The sequence below is a fragment of the Thalassophryne amazonica genome, chromosome 4, assembly GCF_902500255.1.
Source record: "Thalassophryne amazonica chromosome 4, fThaAma1.1, whole genome shotgun sequence".
Classification (NCBI taxonomy): Eukaryota; Metazoa; Chordata; class Actinopteri; order Batrachoidiformes; family Batrachoididae; genus Thalassophryne; species Thalassophryne amazonica.
In genome coordinates this window covers 68903301-68926490 of record NC_047106.1, presented here as the reverse complement: position 1 = coordinate 68926490, position 23190 = coordinate 68903301, and the positions used below count along the sequence as shown (strand labels likewise).

Genomic DNA, 23190 nt, shown 5'->3' with positions numbered 1-23190 from the left:
CTGTGGAGTGATGTTTTCTGAAAGCAGACTGAAGTGGCTCAAAAAGATCATTCTCAGTAAGATGGTCTACAAGCTGCCGTGAGACCACTTTTTCCAGAATTTTAGAACAGAAAGACAGATTTGATATTGGCCTGTAATTACTCAATACACCAGGGTCAAGACCAGATTTCTTAAGCAATGGTTTAATCACTGCAGATTTAAAACACCCAGGAACAGAACCAGAGCTTAATGAAAGATTAACAATTTCCAACACAGTAGGTCCAAGAACGGGCCACAGGTCCTTAAACAATTTTGTTGGTATAGGACCAAATAGGCAGGTTGTGCTTTTTATAGACATCACGAGCTTTGCTAGCGTGTCTAGTGAAATAGTATCAAATTCTGTAAATCTAGGTGTCACCTCATTATTAACACCCACCTCCACAGCAGGGTGCAGAGATTGAGCCAAAGCATGTTTAGATATGCTCAATCTAATGTCTTCTTTTTTCTTCTCAAAGTACTCCAAGAAGTCTTGAGCTATAAATGGAGAAGGACTAACAGGTGACTGACCATGGATAAGAAATGCTACAGTATCAAACAAAAATTTTGAGTTGTGCTTATTTTTATTGATCAAATCTGAATAGTAAGCCTGCTTTGTAGTCCATAGTGCATGCTTATACTCTGCAACTGCATCATGCCATGCAGAATGGAACACCTCTAATTTAGAGCTACGCCACTTCCGTTCCAGAAATCTAGCCTTCTGCCTGAGGTCCCGCAAGTAACCATTAAACCAAGGCGACTGCACTTTGGGAAGACAAGGCCTTAATAAAGGAGGCGCAATCTCATCAAGTGTAGTTTTGAGTACCGAATTCAAACCATCCACCAGACTGTCCACTGATTGAGCATTCTGCAAAGTTGAAGCTAAAAGACCAGGCAATCTGGCTTCAAGTTCAGTCCTAGTTGAAGGTTTAATGCATCGCTGCAGTAATAGGCCAGGTTGTTGCTCCACTAAATGCGGCAATGTAAATGTAAACTTAATAAGTGAATGGTCAGCTTAGCTTGTCCTGAAACGTCCCGACTTTCCTGTAGAGACGACAACTGCCGATGTAAATGGCAGCCTCTGCCGCTGCAGCAGACTTTGCTCTACCCCGCCGCTGATCGCTGTGCTCATGCCGCCGCTGATCGCTGAATCACCAAAATTGGGGTGTTTTGTACATTAACACTACCTCTAACCTTAGTGACATGAAATTTTGGGTTCCACAGGGGCACAATTTCCTACTTTTAAACTCTGATAAGACTGAAATGATGGTTCTTGGTCCAGTGAGACACCGCCATCAATTTAACTAGCTAATGCTTAGCCTAGGCTCGTGTGTCATACATCAAACTGACTGTGAGGAACCTTGGGGTAATTTTTGATCCTACGTTGTCCTTTGACCTCCACATTAGAGATATTACAAGGACTGCTTTCTTTCACCTGCGAAATATAGCGAAGATTTGTTCCATCCTGTCTATGGCTGATGCTGCGACCCTGATCCATGAATTTGTCTCTTCTAGATTGGACTACTGCAATGTTCTATTTTCTGGTTTATCACAGTCCAGTATTGGGGTCTCCAATTGGTTCAAAATGCTGCCGCCAGACTTTTGACAGGAAGCAGAAAGTTCGACCACATTACACCCACTTTGACATCTCTTCACTGGCTTCCTGTCCCTGTGAGATCAGATTTTAAGGTTCTGTTACTACCCTATAAAGTTGTTCACGGACTGGCACCTCCCTAAATAGCTGACCTAATTAAATCCTCTGTACCAACCGGGAGTCTGTGTACACAGGGTGCAGGACTACTTTGTGTCCCTAGGGTGAATAAAAAGTCTGCGGGTCACAGAGCTTTCTTTTATCTTGCCCCTGGTTTGTGGAATGATCTTCCTGCATCAATAAGTCAGATTCTGTAGAGACTTTCAAGTCCAGACTTAAGACACACTTATTTTCCCTTTCGTATGGTTAGCATACTGGCATAGTATGTTACTATGTTTTTTATGGGCAGTGTTACATATTTGTTCCATTGTTGCTTGTTTGTCAGCCTCAACTTTATCTAAAGTTTTAGTGCAGCTTAGGGCTATTGGCCAGTGATCAACTTAGTATTTCTTCTGTTTTTCTTGTTTCTTAATGCTGACAACTTATACTGTATTTGTTGTTTTTCCGATGCCTGAGTCTGTTTTTTTTTTTCTCTCTGTTTGAGGTGCGGCTCCATCCAGAGATGAGTGTGGTGTCTACTTCTGCAACCCTCCTGTCCTGTGCACCGGCAAAATTTCCTGTATATTCGTTTTGTAAATTTTTTTGTCAATTGTGTCGCTAGCTTGGCCCAAGCAGAGGATTGCCCCTTTGAGTCTGGTCTGCTTGAGGTTTCTTCCTCAGAGGGAGTTTTTCCTTACCATTGTTGCCTGTGTGCTTGCTCTTGGGGTTGGTAAGGTTAGACCTTACTTGTGTGACCCGCCTTGAGGCATCTTTGATATGATATGGCGCTATATAAATTGAAATAAATTGAAAAATGCTTTTTACCCTTTTAAATTCAGTCTATTAGTAAAGAGAGCGGGCCGCGACCTCAACTTTATCTAAAGTCTGGGTCTTTTAGTGAAGCTTAGGACTAATGGCCCGCGATCACCTTAGTATTTCTTCAGTTTTTCTTGTTGCTTAAGGCTGACAAATTATACTGTATATATTGTCTTTCTGTTGCCCGATTTTGTTTTTCTCTGTTTGAGGTGCGGCTCCATCCAGAGATGGGACTGGGTGTCTTCTTCTACAAGCCTCCCATCCTGTGCACCAGCAGGGACTCCCAAAATTTCCTGTATATTTGTATTGTTAATTGAGTTGGTAGCATTGCCCAAGCAGAGGGTCACCCCTTTGAGTCTGGTCTGCTTGAGGTTTCTTCCTTATATCAGAGGGAGTTTTTCCTTACAAGTGTCACCTGTGTGCTTGCTGTAGGGGTTGTTAATGTTGGACCTTACTTGTGTGAAGCGCCTTGAGCCAACTTTATTGTGATTTGACGCTATATAAATGAAAGAAATTGAATTAAATTGAATTGTTAGATGGGGGTATAGTAGGGCTGGGCAATATGACCTAAAATTCATATCACGGTATAAATTGAATCCCTTCACAGTAACAGTATATATTGCGATATAAACTTAAGTGGAAAAATTGTGTTTCTGAATGGGTTCCTTAGCAAAGGTAAATTCATAAAAATAAATAAATAAAAAATGCAACAAAAAACAAAAACAGATATAAAGTAATTTTAAGAACATTTATTGTTCAGCTATGAAAACTACCACTACAGTTTGCCAGAAGGTACATCTCAGATGCAAGCCTAGATTTGATGTTTTGGTGAGAGAATTAAATACATGTATTTATTGTTGGGTCAGTGGCTGAAGTTTCATCTCTTGAACACTAGATGGCACACCCACTCAGAATAAATGAAGCATTTTAAGAGCATTTCCTCATTTTCAGAACTCAACACGAAACTACCAAAATAAATAAATAAATAAAAATACTTAATTTACTCACATTTGAAGTCAGTCTGGGTAAATCATTATTCCTTAGCTGACTTTGCGTTTCTGCTTCGGGTAAAAAGTCCTTGCATTATTTAATATGGCACTGTCTCAAATGTTCGATTAAGGTTGCGACAAAGCCTCCACCCGGAGCGTCGCTGAAATAAAACAATGGCTTTGCAAATATTGCAGGTCGCTGTCTCAGTTTTGCGGTGTTCAGTTTGTGGAGGCATTATTTGTCAGGCGGTTTGCTTGATAGACAAACTGGTACTGGTCCAGGTCAGGTAGAATGATGCTCCTGATGTATGAGAGCACCAGAAGAAGCACTTTGTGTTTGTTGGTGTTAGCACCACTGAGTGATGTCAACTTTAATTAATCTGCCAAGTTTGGGAGACCCTCCTGTGGGTTCACCACCTGCAGAGGGGGCCATGGGGGTCAGGGGCAGAGAGGATTGGATGGCGGTCGAGGGCGGGTGGCCCGGCGGCCCGGTCCATCCTCACAGCCCCTGGCTGTTGGGACGTGGAATGTCACCTCGCTGGGGGTGAAGGAGCCTGAGCTTGTGCGGGAGGTTGAGAGATACCGACTAGAAATAGTCGAGCTCACCTCCACTCACAGCTTGGGCTCTGGTACCCAACTCCTGGAGAGGGGCTGGACGCTTCATTTTTCTGGCGTTGCCCATGGGGAGAGGCGGAGAGCTGGGGTCGCATTGCTTATTGCTCCCCAGCTCAGTCGCCATGTGTTGGAGTTTACTCCAGTGAACGAGAGGGTCGCGTCCCTACGCCTTCGGGTCGGGGACAGGTCTCTCACCGTTGTCTCGGCCTATGGGCCGAGCGGCAGTGCAGAGTACTCGACCTTCTTGTAGTCCCTGGGAGGGGTACTAGATAGCGCTCCAACTGGGGACTCCATTGTTCTCCTGGGGGATTTCAGCGCCCACGTGGGCGGCGACAGTGAGACCTGGAGCGGGGTGATCGGGAAGCACGGCCTCCCCGATCTGAACCCGAGTGGTGTTCAGTTGTTGGAATTCTGTGCTAGTCACAGTTTGTCCATCACGAACACCATGTTTGAGCACAAGGGTGTCCATAAGTGCACATGGCACCAGGACACCCTGAGCCGGAGGTCGATGATCGACTTTGTAATCGTATCATCTGACCTTTGGCCACGTGTCTCGGACACTCGAGTGAAGAGAGGGGCAGAGCTGTCAACCAATCACCACTTGGTGGTGAGTTGGATCCGCTGGGAGGGGAGGAAGCTTGTCAGACCTGGCAGGCATCTTTTCCGGATGCCCCCTGGACGCCTTGCTGGAGAGGTGTTCCGGGCACGTCCCATTGGGAGGAGGCCCCGGGGAAGACCCAGGACACGCTGGGGGGACTACATCTCTCGGATGGCTTGGGAACGCCTTGGGGTTCCCCTGGAGGAGCTGGGGGAGGTGTGTGTGGATCGGGAGGTCTGGGCGGCTTTGCTTTGCCCCCGCGACCCGTCTCTGGATAAAGCGGAAGAAAATGGATGGATGGATGGAAGTTTGGAAGAATTAGCAAAAGGACCTCTTAGGTGTATGCCACTGAACAGACAGACGGGCATGACCTTGAACCAAATGTAATCTTTGTAATGTAAACCTCAGTATGTTACGTTTGATGAAAATTGGAGTGCAAAACTTACATTTTGACAATTGATCCCAATGGCCTTGACCCCAATGATTGACCTTTGGTTATTTTGATGTGATGTGAGCAATTTCAGAAACCACCTACATACGTGTGTCATGTTTCCTGGACATCAGAATATAAATAATCATTTTGACCTTGGCCTTTGCCAGAACAAGACCTTTGAGTGTAATTCTGAGGTTGACTATTATCCACATTTAGAGGAAACCGGCCAACTGACCTAGGAGGAGTAGGGGAACAGACAGACATATGAACCAAAATTTTGTCTTTTGACCCCAATGACCTTGACCTTTGCAAAAACAAACAAACCCAAGAAGGGCAATTCTGGGGTCAGCGTACATGTACACAGTAAGTTTAGTGGAAACTGGCCCAAGCACCTTGGAGGACTAGTGGAACAAACATTTTTCGAATTATAGTATATGATTCAGTTTTGCTGTTTCAGGTTGAACACTAATGTGGATTTATGCAACAGTTTAAAGAATTTACTGGACAACCCAGACATTATGGCCCAATTGGATGCTGATACAAGGTAACTTACCTTTTCCTTTTACCCATATGTATGTATGGCTCTCTATATTTGTAGCATCTGTTGAGATTTTAATAAGGTTTGGAGTTATGGTTTCCCTGGTTATTCAGAGGTAAGGTTAAATATTTCCTTTTTCACATTCCAGGCGGGTTGCAGAGTTGTTCATGTTTGACTTTGAAATAAGTGGAATTCATCTTGATGAAAAACTGGTAAGATTGTCCATATTCTTTGTAAAAAAAAAAATAAATAAATAACAGCAGGAAGTTCAGTGTCTTGAATTGAGTGTACTTGGTTCTCTCTTCTTTACAGAGGAAAGAGGCGGTTGGCCTCCATGTGAAGCTTTTGGATCTAAACAATGAGTTTCTAGTTGGTTCTCACATGCCGAACAGAATAGCAAGATCTGACATTCCCGAACACCTGCATATATACTTTGCAAGTGAGGGAAGCTTCCTTCAGGTTGGGGGTTTCCATGCTGATTCTCCAAATGACTTGGTATGTTTCTGTTCCACTGACAGCATTTCTCTCATCAGTCAGCAGGTGGTGCATTTGCTGTTTGGAAATCAGGCTTAGTGTTATACAACACTTTCTAATATAGGAGCATCCAGTTCAGTTTCCTCACTGAGAAAATAATGTACTGTCTCATTTTTTTTCTGCAAGATTTTTTTTACTACTATAGAGTATAAATTTATTTTCCGAATTATTTCTCTTTTAGAATCAGAAACTTGAAATCTTAAACTTTTGTTGTTGTTCATTCTATTGTTGAGACTTATATTGATGTTAATGACATGCAGAGGGGACTACTGTTGTTTTTAAAGATGACCAAGGGCATATCCATACAAAAATAAAGGCCTTGAGCAGTCATATATTGCAATGCGTAAAATCTGAATATTTGTATACCATAAATGAAGCAATAGAGATAACAATTTTCCAGAGATAATCTAATCTTCCTCATAACTATAAATCAGTAGATTGAGCTTTTTTTTTTTTTTTTTTTTTTTTTTTGCATCTTTACAAACATTTTAGTTGAATGTATGTTGTATTTTAAATTTATGGTACCTCTGTTACCATTTCTAGGTACGAGAGATTGCCTACAAGATTTATCTGTATCCAAATGCAGATCTGATGAAGTGTCTGGAAGAGCTGCTGAGATGTAGATACAAACTAGCCAGGCTGGTGGGATATGAGTCATACGCACACAGGGCCTTGAAGGGAACAATGGCCAAAACTCCAGGTTAATACATTTGTGAAAAAGCTGACTCTACAATACAGAGGAAACAAATCTTTAGACATGAGTTATTTTAATTATGATCAATTCAGTTAATGCATTTTTTTCCTGCTTTTCTCTCTTTTTAGCATGAAACTAGTCCCATTTAATTTTCATTGCTATTTTTTGTGCCTTTCAGAGACTGTGATGAAGTTTCTGCAGCTGTTAACAGACAAACTATCAGACAGGTACAACATCATCTTCAAATATCCTCTTCAGAGTGTTTTGTCAAATCAGTGAAAAATTCATCAAGTAGCTTTAAATATATTCTGCCTATAAAAGAAAAACATTTCTACAGTTTTAGAATGTGAGATAGGATATCAGTAAAATTATCTTCATGCATGTGCAACTTAATTTTCCATTTATTTTATTGATTGTACGTTACTGGGCAATTTAACACAGCATGATACCTTTGCTCTTGTATTTTTTTGAATGGATTCATCCTCTAATTTGTTGACTCTTCCTGAAAATGATGTCTCCAGTACTGATTCAGCCATGGTGTTGGGTATTTTTTTTTTTCTTTTGTTTTTCAGTTGATTTGCATGGTTTTTTGCATGCCCTCCTTATATTTGGGTGACTGTGGTTGGAATCTTTCAGAATCTACAGTTAGTCACACGGTGCATCATCCTAAACAGACTAACTTGCCCACAGATAAGGCCGTGAGCTTGTTTGAAGTTTTCTCTTGACCTTGAACAGAAATAAGTAGGTTAAGATGAATGCGTCTAGTCTGCTAGTTTTAAGGTTTTGTTTGTGTATTTCCTCCTCACAGAACAGCACAAGATTATAAAATGATGGCTGACATGAAGAAAAAACTCAATCCTCATAACTCTGTGAGTGACTTACTGTTTACATTGTTGTTGTTGCTGAGGTGATAATTTTCCTTAAATACAAAACATTATCTTTGGATACATTTCTTTGGGTGTACTTTCTATTTTGATCATATTCTGTCCTAATATTTAATTTGATGTATGCCAGTGTTACATATTTGTTCTATTGTTGCATGTTTGTCATTGTTTTCTCACTTGCTCTTACAACAATTTGGCATTCAACAAAGGTATCCTGAGGAGACTCAAAATACTTTTTGAATGATAATTTAAAAGGTATTGTCCTTCCTTGTTGGTAAGGTTGGTAAGGTCTTGACCCAAGTATCTCAAATTTTGGAATGTACACCCCTGAGGGTGCATGAATTTCTGTTAGTGGATGCGCAAGAGAAAATTTGTACTTTGGAAATGAACATTATATGCCATATTTTCCGGAGTATACATTGTGCTTTTTTTAAATAATTTTTTTCTTTTTTTTTTACTAGTTTGAAAGGTCCTGTGATTTATACTCGTGTGACATATATTGAAAAAAGCAGTCATTATTATTATTAGTATTAATAATAATAATAATATAAGTTATAAAACCTATTTATGTAGGATTTTCCCAAGACTGAAAGCACTAAACAAAGTAAACTTTTATAATAAAAGGATAAATGCCATCAGACAAACTGTCTGCAGCCCTGAGACCCAAAAAGAGCAATGTTGCTTTCATCTGTCCACAAAGTGTTGCGCCATTTCTCATTAGGCTAGTCAATGTGTTACTTGGCAAATTGTAACCTCTTCAGCACTTTTCCTTTTTTTTCTTTTATTTTTTTCAACAATAGGACTTTGTGGGGGCTTTGTGCCCATAGCTTGGCTTCACATCGGCGTCTTCTAATTGTTGACAGTACTCGCAGATAACTTTAGAACTTCTTTGCTCACCCTGGAGGTGATCACTGGCTGAGTCTTTGCTATTCTAGTTATTCTTCCATCCATTTGGGTGGTGGTTTTCCATTTTCTTCCACGTCTTTCTGTTTTTTCTTGCCATTTTAAAGCATTTGAGATCCTTTTAGCTGAGCAGCCTATCATTTTCTGCACTTTATATGTTTCCCCCCTCAAGTTTTTAATGAAAGTATGCTATTCTTCCGAATAATGTCTGGAACAACCCATTTTACTCAGATTTTCAGAGAGAAATGCATAACAGCATGAACATTTGCTGTCTTCGTCCTTAAATAACCGTCACAGTACAAAAAATGCAGACACTGCTATTCTTTTGAACAGCCTAATATTCCCTTTTCTTCACTTTCTGTAAAGTAATTACAAATTTGATACATTTTTTTCATGTTTTGATTTGGAATAGAATGTGCGGTGTTCTCAATGCATTTGTGTGTATGGAAATATTATAGAAATAATGAATGTTTATGAGTTCAGTGGTACGAATATTTCATGAGGTGACAGATGGAATGTTCCATTCAAAGAGGCGAAGCTGAGTTGAATGGAACATTCCAGCTTTCCCAAATTAAAAATTTGTTCCATTGAAAGAATGCAAAACATTCATTATTTTGTTTTATGTAATGGCCAAAAAAAATCCTTGTCATTTGATATTACATTAATTTATAAACAACAGAAAAGGGGCTTACATTTTGATGTGTCACTGCTTTTTTGACATCAACAATCCAACACGAACTTTAAATAGGAGTCCAAAATTGTTCTCAGTCAACTTGGAAAAACAGTTATAGTTCAAAAGTAATTCTGACAATGTCGTCCGTGATGCTTCAAAAAAAAAAAGACTTTGTGTACTTCCTCAGTCCAGTGAAAAATTGCGTCAGAAATTTGTCCAGCATTTCATCCTAACAGCTCTTCATGCCTCCAGACAGCTTATGGCGTAGTGGATTTGTTTTTGTGCATGTGTTAGAAGAATTAGTACCGTCAAATAGCTCGTTCAAATCGTCGTCCGTCAGCAAAACAAACTCTACCATGTTTAGCTAAACGCCGCCCCCACTAGAGTGTGCGTGGGCGAGGTTCACAGTGTGCAATGGTACAAAACGTATGGAACCAAATTTGCACAGTAAACGGTACAAATAATCCATGTTATGTGACATACAAAGCAAGGGGGTGGTGGCCAAGTGGTTAATGCGCTTGGTTTCAGTTCAGAAGGTTCCGGGTTCAAATCCCACCCCTGCCCATTTCACCATGTAATGTGGAGTTGCGTCAGGAATGGCATCCGGTGTAAAACCTGTGCCAGTTCAACATGCAGATCCACCTTGGATTTGCTGTGGCGACCCCGAGTGCAAACAAGGGAACAGCCGAAGGGACTTACTATGTGACATACAAAGCACCAATCAAATGACAAGGATCCACTCAGCCATTGTATAAAAGCTATTATTAGGGTTTGAGCTTTACTCACTTTTTAAACACACTGCTATTATTTCAAAAACAATTGTACCTTTCCAGCAATATGAAATAGAGTATGAAGTGTGTGTACAAGCAACACACTGACACTGTTTAAAGAAATTCCACAAGTGGTGAGGAAAGTTTATATTGTATTATCTTTTTGAAAGGGTTATAAAACCTTTTTAAAGACTCTGGGACCACAGTGAATACCAGTGAATCTTCACAGGGTATGATCAGCCTATCAAAATTCTGTGAAGACAGTATTAACAAGCTATACTAGAAGTCAAAGAAGAATCCTAACAATCCTTTAAAAATTAACAGATCTTGGTCACTACAGCATTCATGATTCTGTTATTAGAGATGGCCAAATTAAAGCAGTTCTCCAAATAAGAGTTGTCCATAATTCTTCCTTAACTATATGAAAGACTAATGTCAAGTGGTCTGTTGCAGTTTTTATTGCTAAGAGTACCGCTACAAGTTGATTTTGAGGCAGTTACTTTTTCATACTGATGATATCGGTGTTGGATAACTTTTCCCTTCAAAATACACAACATTTAAAGAATGTATTTTATGTAGGTTGTCTTCGTGGTTCAGTAATTTTTCTGTGAACATCTGACAAATATGCAAAATAAAGTCAATGGGGAAAGAGCAAATACTTTTACATGGTACTTTAGACACATGCATCAAATTGTGTATGACTTTAGGAGCTGATGCCATGGGATCATCCATTCCTCACTGGTGTGTTACGTGCTGAGAGGTGAGTAGTTGGCTAATTGTGAAATGTTTTTTGTGAAACTAGCTGCCATTTGATAAAACTTTCTTTCATATGTATCTTTGTCATGGTTCGAGATGTTTGTTCCAGTGTGTTGCAAATTGTTACTAAATTTTCTTCTTGGGAGGGACTTGTACCTTCTGATTGAGGATGGTACAGTCTGGCCTGAGCCTGTTCTGCTGAGTATCTTCAGTTTGTTATTCTTCAGTCTTTGTAGCAGTGCTATTTTTTTGACACTTCTGCTTTAATGCTGGTTCTCCACAATTGTTTTGGACATTGCATTTTGTCACTTCAGCACATTTTCTACCATGCAAAATTATTTTTTGAAGTCTTAGGGCCCTGTCACACCTTGACAATTTTGCCAGCATATGCCGATTTATGAAAAATTTGGCAAATACACTGGCTATGTTGAATAAGTTGTGCAGCTGTCACACCATGACGATTTAGTCAGCGTATGCCGACAGCCGAGCGATCCAGGTTGGTACGACACCGTATGGTATGGGTCGGAATGGTTAAGTCTGGCTTGGTTTGCATTTCCACCACCAGCAGAACCCTCTTGTTTAGCAGGCGGTGCATGCAGTTGTTGACAAACATGTTAACGAGCGGTCGTACGCTTTTGTGAGGCCTCTCTCCTCCACACAGAGACCAAACAGAGTCATTTTAATTTATTTAATTTTCGTCTTAGTGGATCATGGGATTTATTTTCATTGTGTGCAGAATGCTGGAGAATAGACTGATGTCTGGTTAATGCTGGCATGAATGAATGAGACGCTGTGACCCTTTCAACTTTTAAAATAAGTTAATTGTCTTGTTGTGGCGCAAAGAGCCGGCATTCTCTGGTTCAGGCTGAGAGACGCACCGGGAGCAGGAAAACCTCAGAGGGACCTCTTTTAAAATGCTACGGTTTTTCAGAATCAGAAGTAGTTTATTGCCATTGCCAATGAACAGGATTCACAGACTAGGAATTTGCTTCGATATAATGGTGCAACATTAAACAGAGAGCAATATAAAATGCTAAGATAAAATATACAATATGTGCCAAAATAAGACAAGATATAAGATAAAAAAATTACATATGAAATATGAAAGGCTGTGTGCAACAGAAAAACAGAAAGAGAAACAGAAAAAAAAACAGTGCAGTGGGAGGAGTGCAATTAAAACCAAAGTACATTGTCTAAAGTGACCCGTGATAAAATGATGAAAAATTTTTCAGCCATGACAAGGAAGTAATGTATTTTCAGATGTTGTTTTCCAAAACCAGGACACTTTATGTGGATAAGTTTTCATCAGGCTGTGATGATGAATTCAACTGAAACAAACAGGTAAGATTAAGACTTTATATTTACTCCCTTTACTCAGTTACTCGGTTTTATATTTGATTGCATGAGGACTGCAGCTTATTCAGCCTATCAATGGACATATTTTGACTTATGAGTAACTTACAAGAAACATGTCAACAATCGCATAACTTACCTACAATTTATGGCTCGCATATGCGGGACGTATGAGTCATATGCTGGCATACATTGAAAATATTGGACATGCCCAAAATTTGTTGACGTACTCGCCATACTACATCATATATCAGAGTGCTTCAACGTACTGTTAACTTACTCAAAACTTACCCAGAACTTATTAGACGTACGCCAGTGTATTTGGCATATTTTCCGTACGTAAGAAGGTTGCGGGTTTGATTCCTGAGGCCTTTCTTTGTGGAGTTTGGATGTTCTCTCTGTGTTTGTGTGGGTTAATAATAATAATAATAATAATAATAATAGGTGTTAATAATAGGATAGGATTTTGTTTCTTGTTAACAGTAATATTCTAAAGGTAATGAGCAAGTTTTCAGTGAACTTTCTGAATCAAAGGACAGAGTGTCCTATTGACTGGGTACAACTGAATTTCTGACTTTGTCTCCAAGGTGTCCTACCTTTTTTGTCCCTCTGATATTTCATTCTTAATTCTGTCCATCCTTACTCCCAAAGCAAATCACAGCAGTTTCAGCTCTGCTACCTCCAGTGTTTTGTTGGTGCTACTGCCTCTAGGCTGTATAACATAGACTTCATACACTTTCCCTTTCATTCTTGCAGACATCCTTCTATCACAAATCATGCTTGACACCTTTTTCCATCCACCCCACCCTGCCTGCACTCTTCTTCACCTCTCTACCACACTCTTCATTACTTTGGATAGATGGCCCCAAGTTGCAACAATCACTCCATCTCCTTGCACTTCTCTACTTTCATCATCTTTATAACTATCCCAATTCTTTTTCACCGACCTCTTCCTCCTTATCCTTTCCTGAACATCTTCATTTCACCACCAAGTCTCTTTGTCGCCCTTCCTCTGTCCAGATGTCACACCCAGAACCTTCCTAGGTGTCTCCCACACAATATCTGAAGTATGTTTCCAGTTGTGCAAAATCACTTCATCTCTATCTAGTGCCTGTCTCACCTCCTCTCTGAATTTCACACAACTGTCTTCTGCCTTCAGCTTCCACATGTGATCATTGGTTCAGCTCTCACTCTCTTCCTCTTCTTCACCTCCAAAGTCATCCTGCAAACCACCGTCCAATGCTGTCTAAATAGGCTTTCCCCTGCCACCACCTTACAGTCTTCACTTTCTTTTAGGTTTCATCACCTATATAGAGTGTATTCTACCTGTGTGCACCTTCCCTCACTCTTATGTCAACCTGTGCTCCTCTTCTTAAAATATTCAAGTATTCAAGACTGCTATTTCCATCCTTTTTGCAAAAATCTTCCACCATCTGCCCTTCCACATTCCTGTTCTTAATACCATATTGACCCGATTACATCGTCGTTGCCTTTGTTCTCTTCACCAACATGCCCAATGAAGTCTGCTCCAATCAGTGCTCTTTCATGTTTGGGTGCACTCGCTCTACCACCTCATCTAACTCTCTCCAGAAATCTTCTTGTCCTTCATCTCACAAACTACTTGTGAGGCATAAGCACAGATGATGTTAATCATCATCACACCTTTAAATCTTTGTTTTATTTTATTTTTCTAGGTTTGTTTTTCCAGTATGAAAGTTTCACATGTAGCCTGAGTGCACAAATATAACTGTTTCAAAAAATAAATAAGTAAAAGGCAGAATTTCAAAGTAAGTAATATTGCAAGATATAGGGATTTATACTAATGAGCTGATTTTTCACCAAAAAAAAAAAGAATTAATAATGGAAACCACTTGAGGGCAGATTTGGATTAAGGGAGAAATTCCAAAAGTACTGATTTATTAGTATTTGGCCTTTGTGTACAAAAGTGCTTTGAGTGATAAAAATTTAGTTTCTCTTCTCCAAAGCCCACACTACCCACCAAAGGCTGTCTCAGGAAATCTGAGTCTAGGTGTTGGAAATTCAAGCAGCTTACTTTCAGAAATGTAGTGAAAACCTTTTGAGTTTCTCTGATTTTGTGTTGGCCCACATTTTTTTTTACAGATGTCAGTCCTTAAATAACTGTACTCTCAACACTCACCACAACCCAGTAGACATTCTGGATGTGGTTTTTTTAGTTGAGCTTTCTTCCAGACATTATGAATCCTTCTTGTGTTGTTTTGGATTAAATGGCTCTCAAGTTATGTGTGCTGTGTTCATTTGGTGACTGTTCTCACCATCACCCTTTGGTATTACTTTTAAAGAGGAGTGGATGCACTGCTACTTTGTTGCATTGCCCTTTCTTGTTACCACACTCTATCCCTGTACAAATCATTATCATCTCCCATTGGTGTCTTAGGTTTCTGTGCATTGACAGGGCATGTCTTTTGGAATTTGAAAATACAAAACTACCCAGATACATATTTATAACTAGAGCACTGCACACGTAGAGCACAAACCTTCGCCAACACTAGTTTGCAATTCCACAAAAAGTTTACCTTAGAAAAATTTTCTTCCTGTTAGAAGTGGCTTTTCAGAAGCTAAATTAGGTTATCGTTGCTATGCACAATTTGTCATTGCTTTTTGACACTTGGTTTCCAACTGATAACTGGAAGATAGACAGAATAGAATAGAGCTTTTATTGTTATTGTACGTATACATACATACAACAAAATTTGTCCTCTGCATTTAACCCATCCTAATTACAATTAGACACAATCCAACCAGAAAGAGCAGTGGGCAGCCACAGTCCAACTCCACATGTAGAGACGCTGCCTTGGTCAGGAGTAGAGAAAAGAGCAGACCCTAAATAAGCATGTTGTTGATTGTGGGAGGAAACCAGAGTGCCCAGAGAAAACCCACGTGGACACTGGGAGAACTCCACACAGAAAGGGCGGGAAACGATCCCACGACATTCTTGCTGTGAGGCACCAGTGCTAACTACTAAGCCAATGTGCCGCCCAGGCAGACAGACAAATGATATTTGAACAGCTTTAAGCTCACAGAAGGAAATATTAATTAGTAAATATTCAGCAAGAGGCAGTTTTGAAAGATAGGAATATTATGTAAGTATACATTTATCAGAATCTGGAGCTTGGTGTTTTCACAAAATACTAAAGAAACACACATGTAATGCCCATCCAAACAGGCATAAAATTTTAAACTCCATCCAATTTTGGTGGTGAAGGTAAATCCATAACAGAAAAACGAGAGTAATTGACGCACATTTGATTGAGATATAATGCAAAATGTACACCAAATGGGCTTTTCAATATTAAATTCAAATGTCCACAAAATCCACAACCATATCAAACTTTGTCAGGTGATAGTGAGTGCCCATCTGCACCTCACTTTCAAATATGAGAGTGACTGGGGCACGTTTGATTAAGATATGATGTAAAATATACATTAAATGGGCTTTTCAATGTTAATTTTAAATTACTACAAAATCTGTAATCTGGATCAGATCCGGCTTCAACTTTGTCAGCCGATAAAGGATACCATTCTACATAATATTCTCAAATATGAAAGAAATTTGATCTTTTTTGAGTTATGAATTTTTTTTAAATTTGCTCAATGTTTTCCAAGATTTTTCCTGACTTTGACCCTTCTTTCCCATCAGGATACGAATCATCAGTAAAAAAAATTCATAACAATATATGAAAAAATTGTGGTCTCAAGGCTATTAACAAAGAGACAAACGGGCGTAAACACAACCTTTTTCAACTTCATTGGCGGAGCTAATAAGTCAGTGACTGTCAATGACTGACTGTCCCTTCATTTTATGATCATGTTTGTATTCTCTCACTCTCTTGCTTTCTTGGCTGCTCTCAGCTTTTCCAGGCATTATTTGAAATGGAGACTATTGGACGGATATTTAGATTTTTATACACACTATGATTAAAAACTAGTTGAGCAATCTGTTATTCATCATTCCTATACAAGATCTGAGAGCTCAACCTAAGCAATGATTTTGGTTTGGCACTCTTAATATAAAGTGTCTCACGACATGATGAATGCACCCATTTTAAAAGCAGGCACTCTAGTAACCTGCCGTCCACACTGGAACATCCTGTGGCTTTACCCTGACAGTTCAGATCATACATATTTAAGAAGTGGTATTTCTTGCCCTTTCTGATTATCCATCGGACCATTTAGCTGTCCGTAAAAATAGAAAAAAATAAAAACCTTTCTAAACTGTGGGAACAGTTTTCAGAAGCTTACACAAATGTCATGTAAGTATTGGGCTTTCAATGATTTCATTGAAATGTTCTTTTTCTAAAGCAGGATGAATGTAAACATACAACCCCAGTTCCAATGAAGTTGGGATGGTGTGTAAAATGTAAATAAAACAGAATACAATGATTTGCAAATCCTCTTCAACCTATATTCAGTTGAATACACCACAAAGACAAGATATTTAATGTTCAAACTGATAAACTTTATTGTTTTTGTACAAATATTTGCTCATTTTGAAATGGATGCCTGCAACACGTTTCAAAAAAGCTGGGACAATGGTATGTTTACCACTGTGTTACATCACCTTTCCTTCTAACAACACTCAATAAGCGTTTGGGAACTGAGGACACTAATTGTTGAAGCTTTGTAGGTGGAATTCTTTCCCATTCTTGCTTGATGTAGGACTTCAGCTGTTCAACAGTCCGGGGTCTCCGTTGTTGTATTTTGCGCTTCATAATGCGCCAGTCTAGTACCCGCGCTCTTTTACTACGAAGCCACGCAGTTGTAACACGTGCAGAATGTAGCTTGGCATGTAGCGATGAACTGTGTTAACTGACAATGGTTTTCTGACGTGTTCCTGAGCCCACATGGTAAGATCCTTTACACAATGGTGTCAGTTTTTAATGCAGTGCCGCCTGAGGGATCGAATGTTACGGACATTCAATGTTGGTTTTCGGCCTTGCCGCTTACGTGTAGAAAGTTCTCCAGATTCTCTGAATCTTCTGATTATATTATGGACTGTAGATGATGGAATCCCTAAATTCCTTGCAACTGAATGTTAAGAAACATTGTTCTTCAACTGCTGGACTAATTTTTTTTTCATGTAGTTCACAAAGTAGTGATTCTTGCCCCATCTTTGCTTGTGAACGGCTGAGCCTTTTGGGGATGCTCGTTTTATTCCCAATCATGACACTTACCTGTTTCCAGTTAACCTGTTCACCTGTGGAATGTTCCAAACAGGTGTTCTTTAAGCATTCATCAACTTTCCCAATGTTTTGTTGCACCTGTCCCAGCTTTTTTGAAATGTGTTGCAGTCATCCATTTCAAAATGAGCAAATAATTGCACAAAAACAAAACAGTCTATCAGTTTCAACATTAAATATCTTGTCTTTGTGGTGTATTCAATTGAATATAGTTTGAAGAGGATTTTCAAATCATTGTATTCTGTTTTTATTTACATTTTACACAACATCCCAACTTCATTGGAATTGGGGTTGTACATCTATTTATCTGCTCCTGTTAGCAGTCGCCACAATATGTCCTCCGTCTGCATCTCACCTGTCTAGTACATCTTCCACACCAAGCACCTGCATGTCCTCCCTCACCACATCAATATACCTTGTCTTCTTTTCTTGCCTGTTAGCACCATCCTTAGTGTCCTTCTCAAAAATATCTATATAGACGTCCTGTTGTCTAAAGCAATTAAGTAATTCAATACGCTCCTCTTTTTATAAGAGAAGTAATTGTGTGCCAACTCAAGACCACAGTAGGTATCAACTGACATTCTGTTCCCTTGATGAACCTTGGACCTGTGATAGGATTGTGGATTCTGTCCTTCAGAATTGATCATTATGTTCTGGATTGCATTTCTTTGTAATTTCAGGTACAACATAGAGCCCAGTCTCTACAGTCCCTACTTGTCTCTCGGTGCTTGCATGGAGGGTCTGAATAACCTCTTCTCTCAGCTTTATGGTGTCAGCCTCATGTCTGAACATCCCAGAGCAGGAGAGGTGTGGAGTGACGATGTTCGCAAACTGGTAAGACCTGCTGTGTGAGCGTTGAAATTTAAATCCATTGTCAGCTACATTTTGGAATTCTTTTGTCATCTTCAAGTTGTTGTTTGTGGGGGGGAAAAAATCTATATCAACTTTGCTGCTGCATTGTATCAAAATGTTGTACATATATGTCTGTGTACACATTCCTAGGCTGTGGTGCATGAGACAGAGGGATTATTGGGATATATCTACTGTGACTTTTTCCAAAGGCCAGACAAACCTCATCAGGTAAGTTATGCATAGAATGGACATGTAGCTCAAAACATTTTAAGATTTACCATATCAGTCTTACAAATGAAAGCCTTTTTCCTGTCTGTTCTTTCTTTTTTCTGAACTTTTTTCTTTGAATCAGTTTTCTGATCATCTGTTATCTTGTTAGATGACCATTTTGGTCTGGGTTTCTACAGCATCACATTGAAATTAATCAGTGTAACACGCTGAAGTTATATTTTAGTGTTTGAGTTACTAAAACTAAACTAAACATCTGTTGCTATCTGAAACATGCACTTAAGTACAGTGCATCCAGAAAGTTGCACCTTTTCCTCATTTTATGTTACAGCCTCATTCTAAAATGTATTAAATTCATTTTTTCCTCAAAATTCTACATGCAATTCCCCATAATGACAGTGTGAAAACAGTTTTTTTTGTTTTTAGATTTAAACAAAATGAAAAGTTAAGGTATCACATGTACATAAGTATCCACACCCTGTACTGTGAAGCTCAGAATTGAACTTAGGTGCATTCTGTTTCCACTGATCATCTTTGAGATGTTTCTGCAGCTTAATTGGAGTCCACCTGGGTTAAATTCAGTTGATTAAACATGATTTGGAAAGGCACACACCTGTCTGCATATAAGGTCCCACAGTTGACAGTGCATGTCAGAGCAGAAACCAAGCATGATGTCATAGGAATTGTCTGTAGACCTCTGAGACAGGATTGCCTCAGGGCACAAATCTGGGGAAGGGTACAGAAATATTTCTGCTGCTTTGAAGATTCCATTGAGCACAGTGGCCTCCATCATCCGTAAATGGAAGAAGTTTGGATCCACCAGGACTTTTTCTAGAGCTGGCCGCCCGTCTAAACTGAGTGATCGGGGGAGAAAGACCATAGTCAGGGAGGTGACCAAGAAACCAGTGGTCACTCTCAGAACTCCAGCATTCCTCTGTGGAGAGAGGAGAACCTCCCAGAAGGACAACCATCTCTGTAGCTATCCACCAGTCAGGCCTGTATGATAGAGTGGCCAGACAGAAGCCACTCCTTAGTAAAAGGCACATGGCAGTCCATCTGCAGTTTGCCAAAAGGCACCTGAAAAACTTTCAGACCATGAGAAACAAAATTCTCTGATCTCATGAGACAAAGATTGAACTCCTTTGGCATGAATGCCAGGTATCATGTTTGAAGGAAACCAGGCACTCCTCATCACATAACCAATGCCATCTACATACTGAAGCATGGTGGTGGCAGCATCAAGCTGTGGGGATGCCTTTTAGTGGCAGGAACTGGGAGACTTGTCAGGATTGTGAGAAAGATGAATGCAGCAATGTACAGAGACATCCTGGATGAAAACCTGCTCCAGAGCGCTCTTGACCTCAGACTGGGGCGACTTGAGAGGTGCTGCAAAGAAGATTGGGCAAAACTGGCCAAAGATAGGTGCACCAAGCTTGTGGCATTATAGTATTCAAGAAGACTTGATGCTGTAATTGCTGCCAAAGGTGCATCTACAAAGTATGCAGCAGAGGGTGTAAATACATATGTACATGTGATTTCTTCTTTTTTTTTATTATTTTTAATAAATTTGCAAAAAATTAAAAAAAAAAACTGTTTTCATGTTGTCATTATGGAGTGCTGTGAGTAGATATTTGATGGGAGAATAATGACTTCAGTTTACTTCAGTTTGGAATAAGGCTTTAACATAAAATGTGGACAAAGTGAAGCGCGGTAAATACTTTGTGGATGCACTGTAACTTCCTGGCATGACACTGATGGAGTTTTATTTTTATCAATCCTTTTTGCTAAAGCTTATAGTTAGGGCTGGATCAGGTGACCCTGAACCATCCCTTAGTTATGCTGCTATAGACGTAGACTGCTGGGGGGTTCCCATGATGCACTGTTTCTTTCTCTTTTTGCTCTGTATGCACCACTCTGCATTTAATCATTAGTGATCGATCTCTGCTCCCCTCCACAGCATGTCTTTTTCCTGGTTCTCTCCCTCAGCCCCAACCAGTCCCAGCAGAAGACTGCCCCTCCCTGAGCCTGGTTCTGCTGGAGGTTTCTTCCTGTTAAAAGGGAGTTTTTCCTTCCCACTGTAGCCAAGTGCTTGCTCACAGGGGGTCGTTTTGACCGTTGGGGTTTTACATAATTATTGTATGGCCTTGCCTTACAATATAAAGCGCCTTGGGGCAACTGTTTGTTGTGATTTGGCGCTATATAAAAAAAATTGATTGATTGATTGATTGATTGATTGATCAATTCCTTCCTGTTTCTGGTTTTTTTTTTTTTATGTTGCCTTTTCATCTCAGGACTGTCACTTCACTATTTGTGGTGGCCGTTTGTGTCAAGAAACTGGCCAGTACCAGCTTCCAGTTGTAGTGCTCATGCTGAGCTTGCCTCACCCAACCACTAGGGCTCCCACGCTGCTTACTCCAGGCATGATGGAAAACCTCTTCCATGAAATGGGCCACGCCATCCACTCCATGCTGGGACGCACACGCTACCAACATGTTACAGGTGAAGGTTGTGTTTTTTTTTTTTACACATCGTGTAGGGTCACATTACTGTTACCACTGACCTACACAGATGTCTGACTAAGTCTGACATTCAGAGGATTACATATACAAACACCTGCCGTTGCTGTGGGACTAATAGTCTGGTTACACAAACATGTAGTCAACCATTGACTGCATCCTAGCTCTGCGACTACTCTCTAGACGCAAGCGCTGACTGTCAGCAGTACTTATTTGTCGTGATTTGGTCTATTGATGTAAATAAATGGTAAATGGACTGCATTTATATAGCGCTCTTCCATCTGCATCAGACACTCAAAGTGCTTTACAAATAATGTCTCACATTCACCCTGATGTGAGGATGCTGCCATAAAAGGTGCTCAGTACACACCAGGAGCAATAGGGATTAAAGTCCTTGCCCAAGGGCCCTTTGTAATTTTCCAGTCAGGCTGGGATTTGAACCAAGGCTCTTCTGGTCTCAAGCCCAACACCTTAACCAGTAGACCATCACCTCCCCTAATTTTACAATTGTACAAATTTCATACCCAGCCTAAACACAGATACTCTGAGTGCTGTCTGGAGCAGGATGAGAATCTCTAAATTTTTCTTGGTGTAAAGCCGGTATTCATCTGGGTTGAGTTCAGGCACCAACACTGTTCATTGCTTGTATAGACTGGGTGTTGCGTAGGATTGTGGAGACCAACGGTTTAGGTGTCTTTGATGTTGAGGAAAGTTTTATTGGCTGTGACCTCAGACAATACTGTGATTTTGTAGAAGCAATCAGGGGCGTAGCACCAAATTCTGGGCCCTAGGTACTAGCCATATTGAAGACCCCCCCCCACTGTTATGTTCTTTTTATTAACGCAAACACCAAATATCTAATGCGTAGTCAAACCAGGTCTAAATCATGTATACCTTAGATCACACCTGGGAGTCAGAACCCTTTTTAAAGTTGGGTGAGTAGTATTGAGTTGGGGGGTCTGGGGGACCAAATTGCACCATTTTATAGAGAAATGGTGCAATTTGGTGCATTCCCCTCTGTTAAAATGCACAGGAATGCACCAAATTGCACCATTTTTCTAGAAAATGGTGCAATTTGGTCGCACCAAATTGCACCATTTCTCTATAAAATGGTGCAATTTGGTCCCCCAGACCCCCCAACTCAATATAGCTAGCTTTCAAGCTCACCTCTCTTTTCAAAGAATTTGGTTACCAGCTGCTTTCCCTCATTTAGTTTTCTTTCCCTGTCCTTTTTTTCTCTTCTTTTTTGAAATCCAGACTTTGATTTTTTAGGAAAGACATATTTTATTTCAGCCTAAACACTAGGGCTGCAACTAACGATTATTTTACTAATCAGTTCAGTCGATTATTTTCATAATCAGTCAATTACTTTTTGATTAATCGTGTTTTTGTTGTTTTTTTTTTTTACTTACGCGTACATGTGAGTTTTGCCATTATTTCTTTAAGTGAGTTATTATTAAAAGGCCTTTATCACGCAACAACGTTTGACCTTGTAACAAAGTTATGTTATATTCTCATCAAAAACATACCTGGAGTAGTGTTTTGTTTTATTTTGCACATACATACATCACCGACACATCACAAAGTGATTTCTATCAGGTTTCACCCGATTATGAGCATTTTTAGATGCCTACAGCAACTACCTCAGCCACTGACAACATATTACAGCAAGAGTCCACGAAAGTATTTTAAAGGCCTGACGAAAGTGTAATATGTTATATTTAATAAGATATTTTCATGAAAAAGACACAAATGTCCAGTTAACTGCATTTTATTTTTTTCTTGTGTAAAAACACAGCTTAGATGTGGTTTGACCGAAACAAATTGTCATTAAACTTAAATAAAACAGGGATGAAGTGGAAGTGTAAGAGTCACTAGGTGTTCACAGGAAACACTTATTTCTATATTTATTTATGTTCATTGTTAGTTGGTTTAATCTTTTCTGTTTAGTTTTATCAGATTCTTTTTGTCCGTTTCTCTAAAACTGTATTGTGGCATTATTAGTTATTATTACCATTATTGTTGTTGTTTCTATTATTATTATTATTATTGATATATAAACAAAAATAAATGAATAAAATATTACAACATTTACAAATTATTTTACGACAACA

At 39.6% G+C, this 23190-nt stretch overlaps 1 protein-coding gene across 2 annotated transcripts in view; it reads left to right on the top strand.

The window, feature by feature from the left end:
* Positions 1 to 23190, top strand: part of LOC117508329 (mitochondrial intermediate peptidase-like) — a 131715-nt gene that overhangs the window by 27822 nt on the left and 80703 nt on the right. For both annotated transcript variants that reach the window (XR_004560054.1, XM_034168066.1), the window contains exons 4-13: positions 5614 to 5700; positions 5843 to 5906; positions 6007 to 6189; positions 6772 to 6928; positions 7101 to 7149; positions 7731 to 7791; positions 10860 to 10912; positions 18161 to 18314; positions 18483 to 18560; positions 20852 to 21059. Coding sequence is in view for 1 of the 2 variants with exons in the window: in XM_034168066.1 (XP_034023957.1) it covers positions 5614 to 5700; positions 5843 to 5906; positions 6007 to 6189; positions 6772 to 6928; positions 7101 to 7149; positions 7731 to 7791; positions 10860 to 10912; positions 18161 to 18314; positions 18483 to 18560; positions 20852 to 21059 (1094 nt within the window). In the remaining variant the exon portion in view is untranslated. The remainder of the gene's footprint in view (positions 1 to 5613; positions 5701 to 5842; positions 5907 to 6006; positions 6190 to 6771; positions 6929 to 7100; positions 7150 to 7730; positions 7792 to 10859; positions 10913 to 18160; positions 18315 to 18482; positions 18561 to 20851; positions 21060 to 23190) is intronic.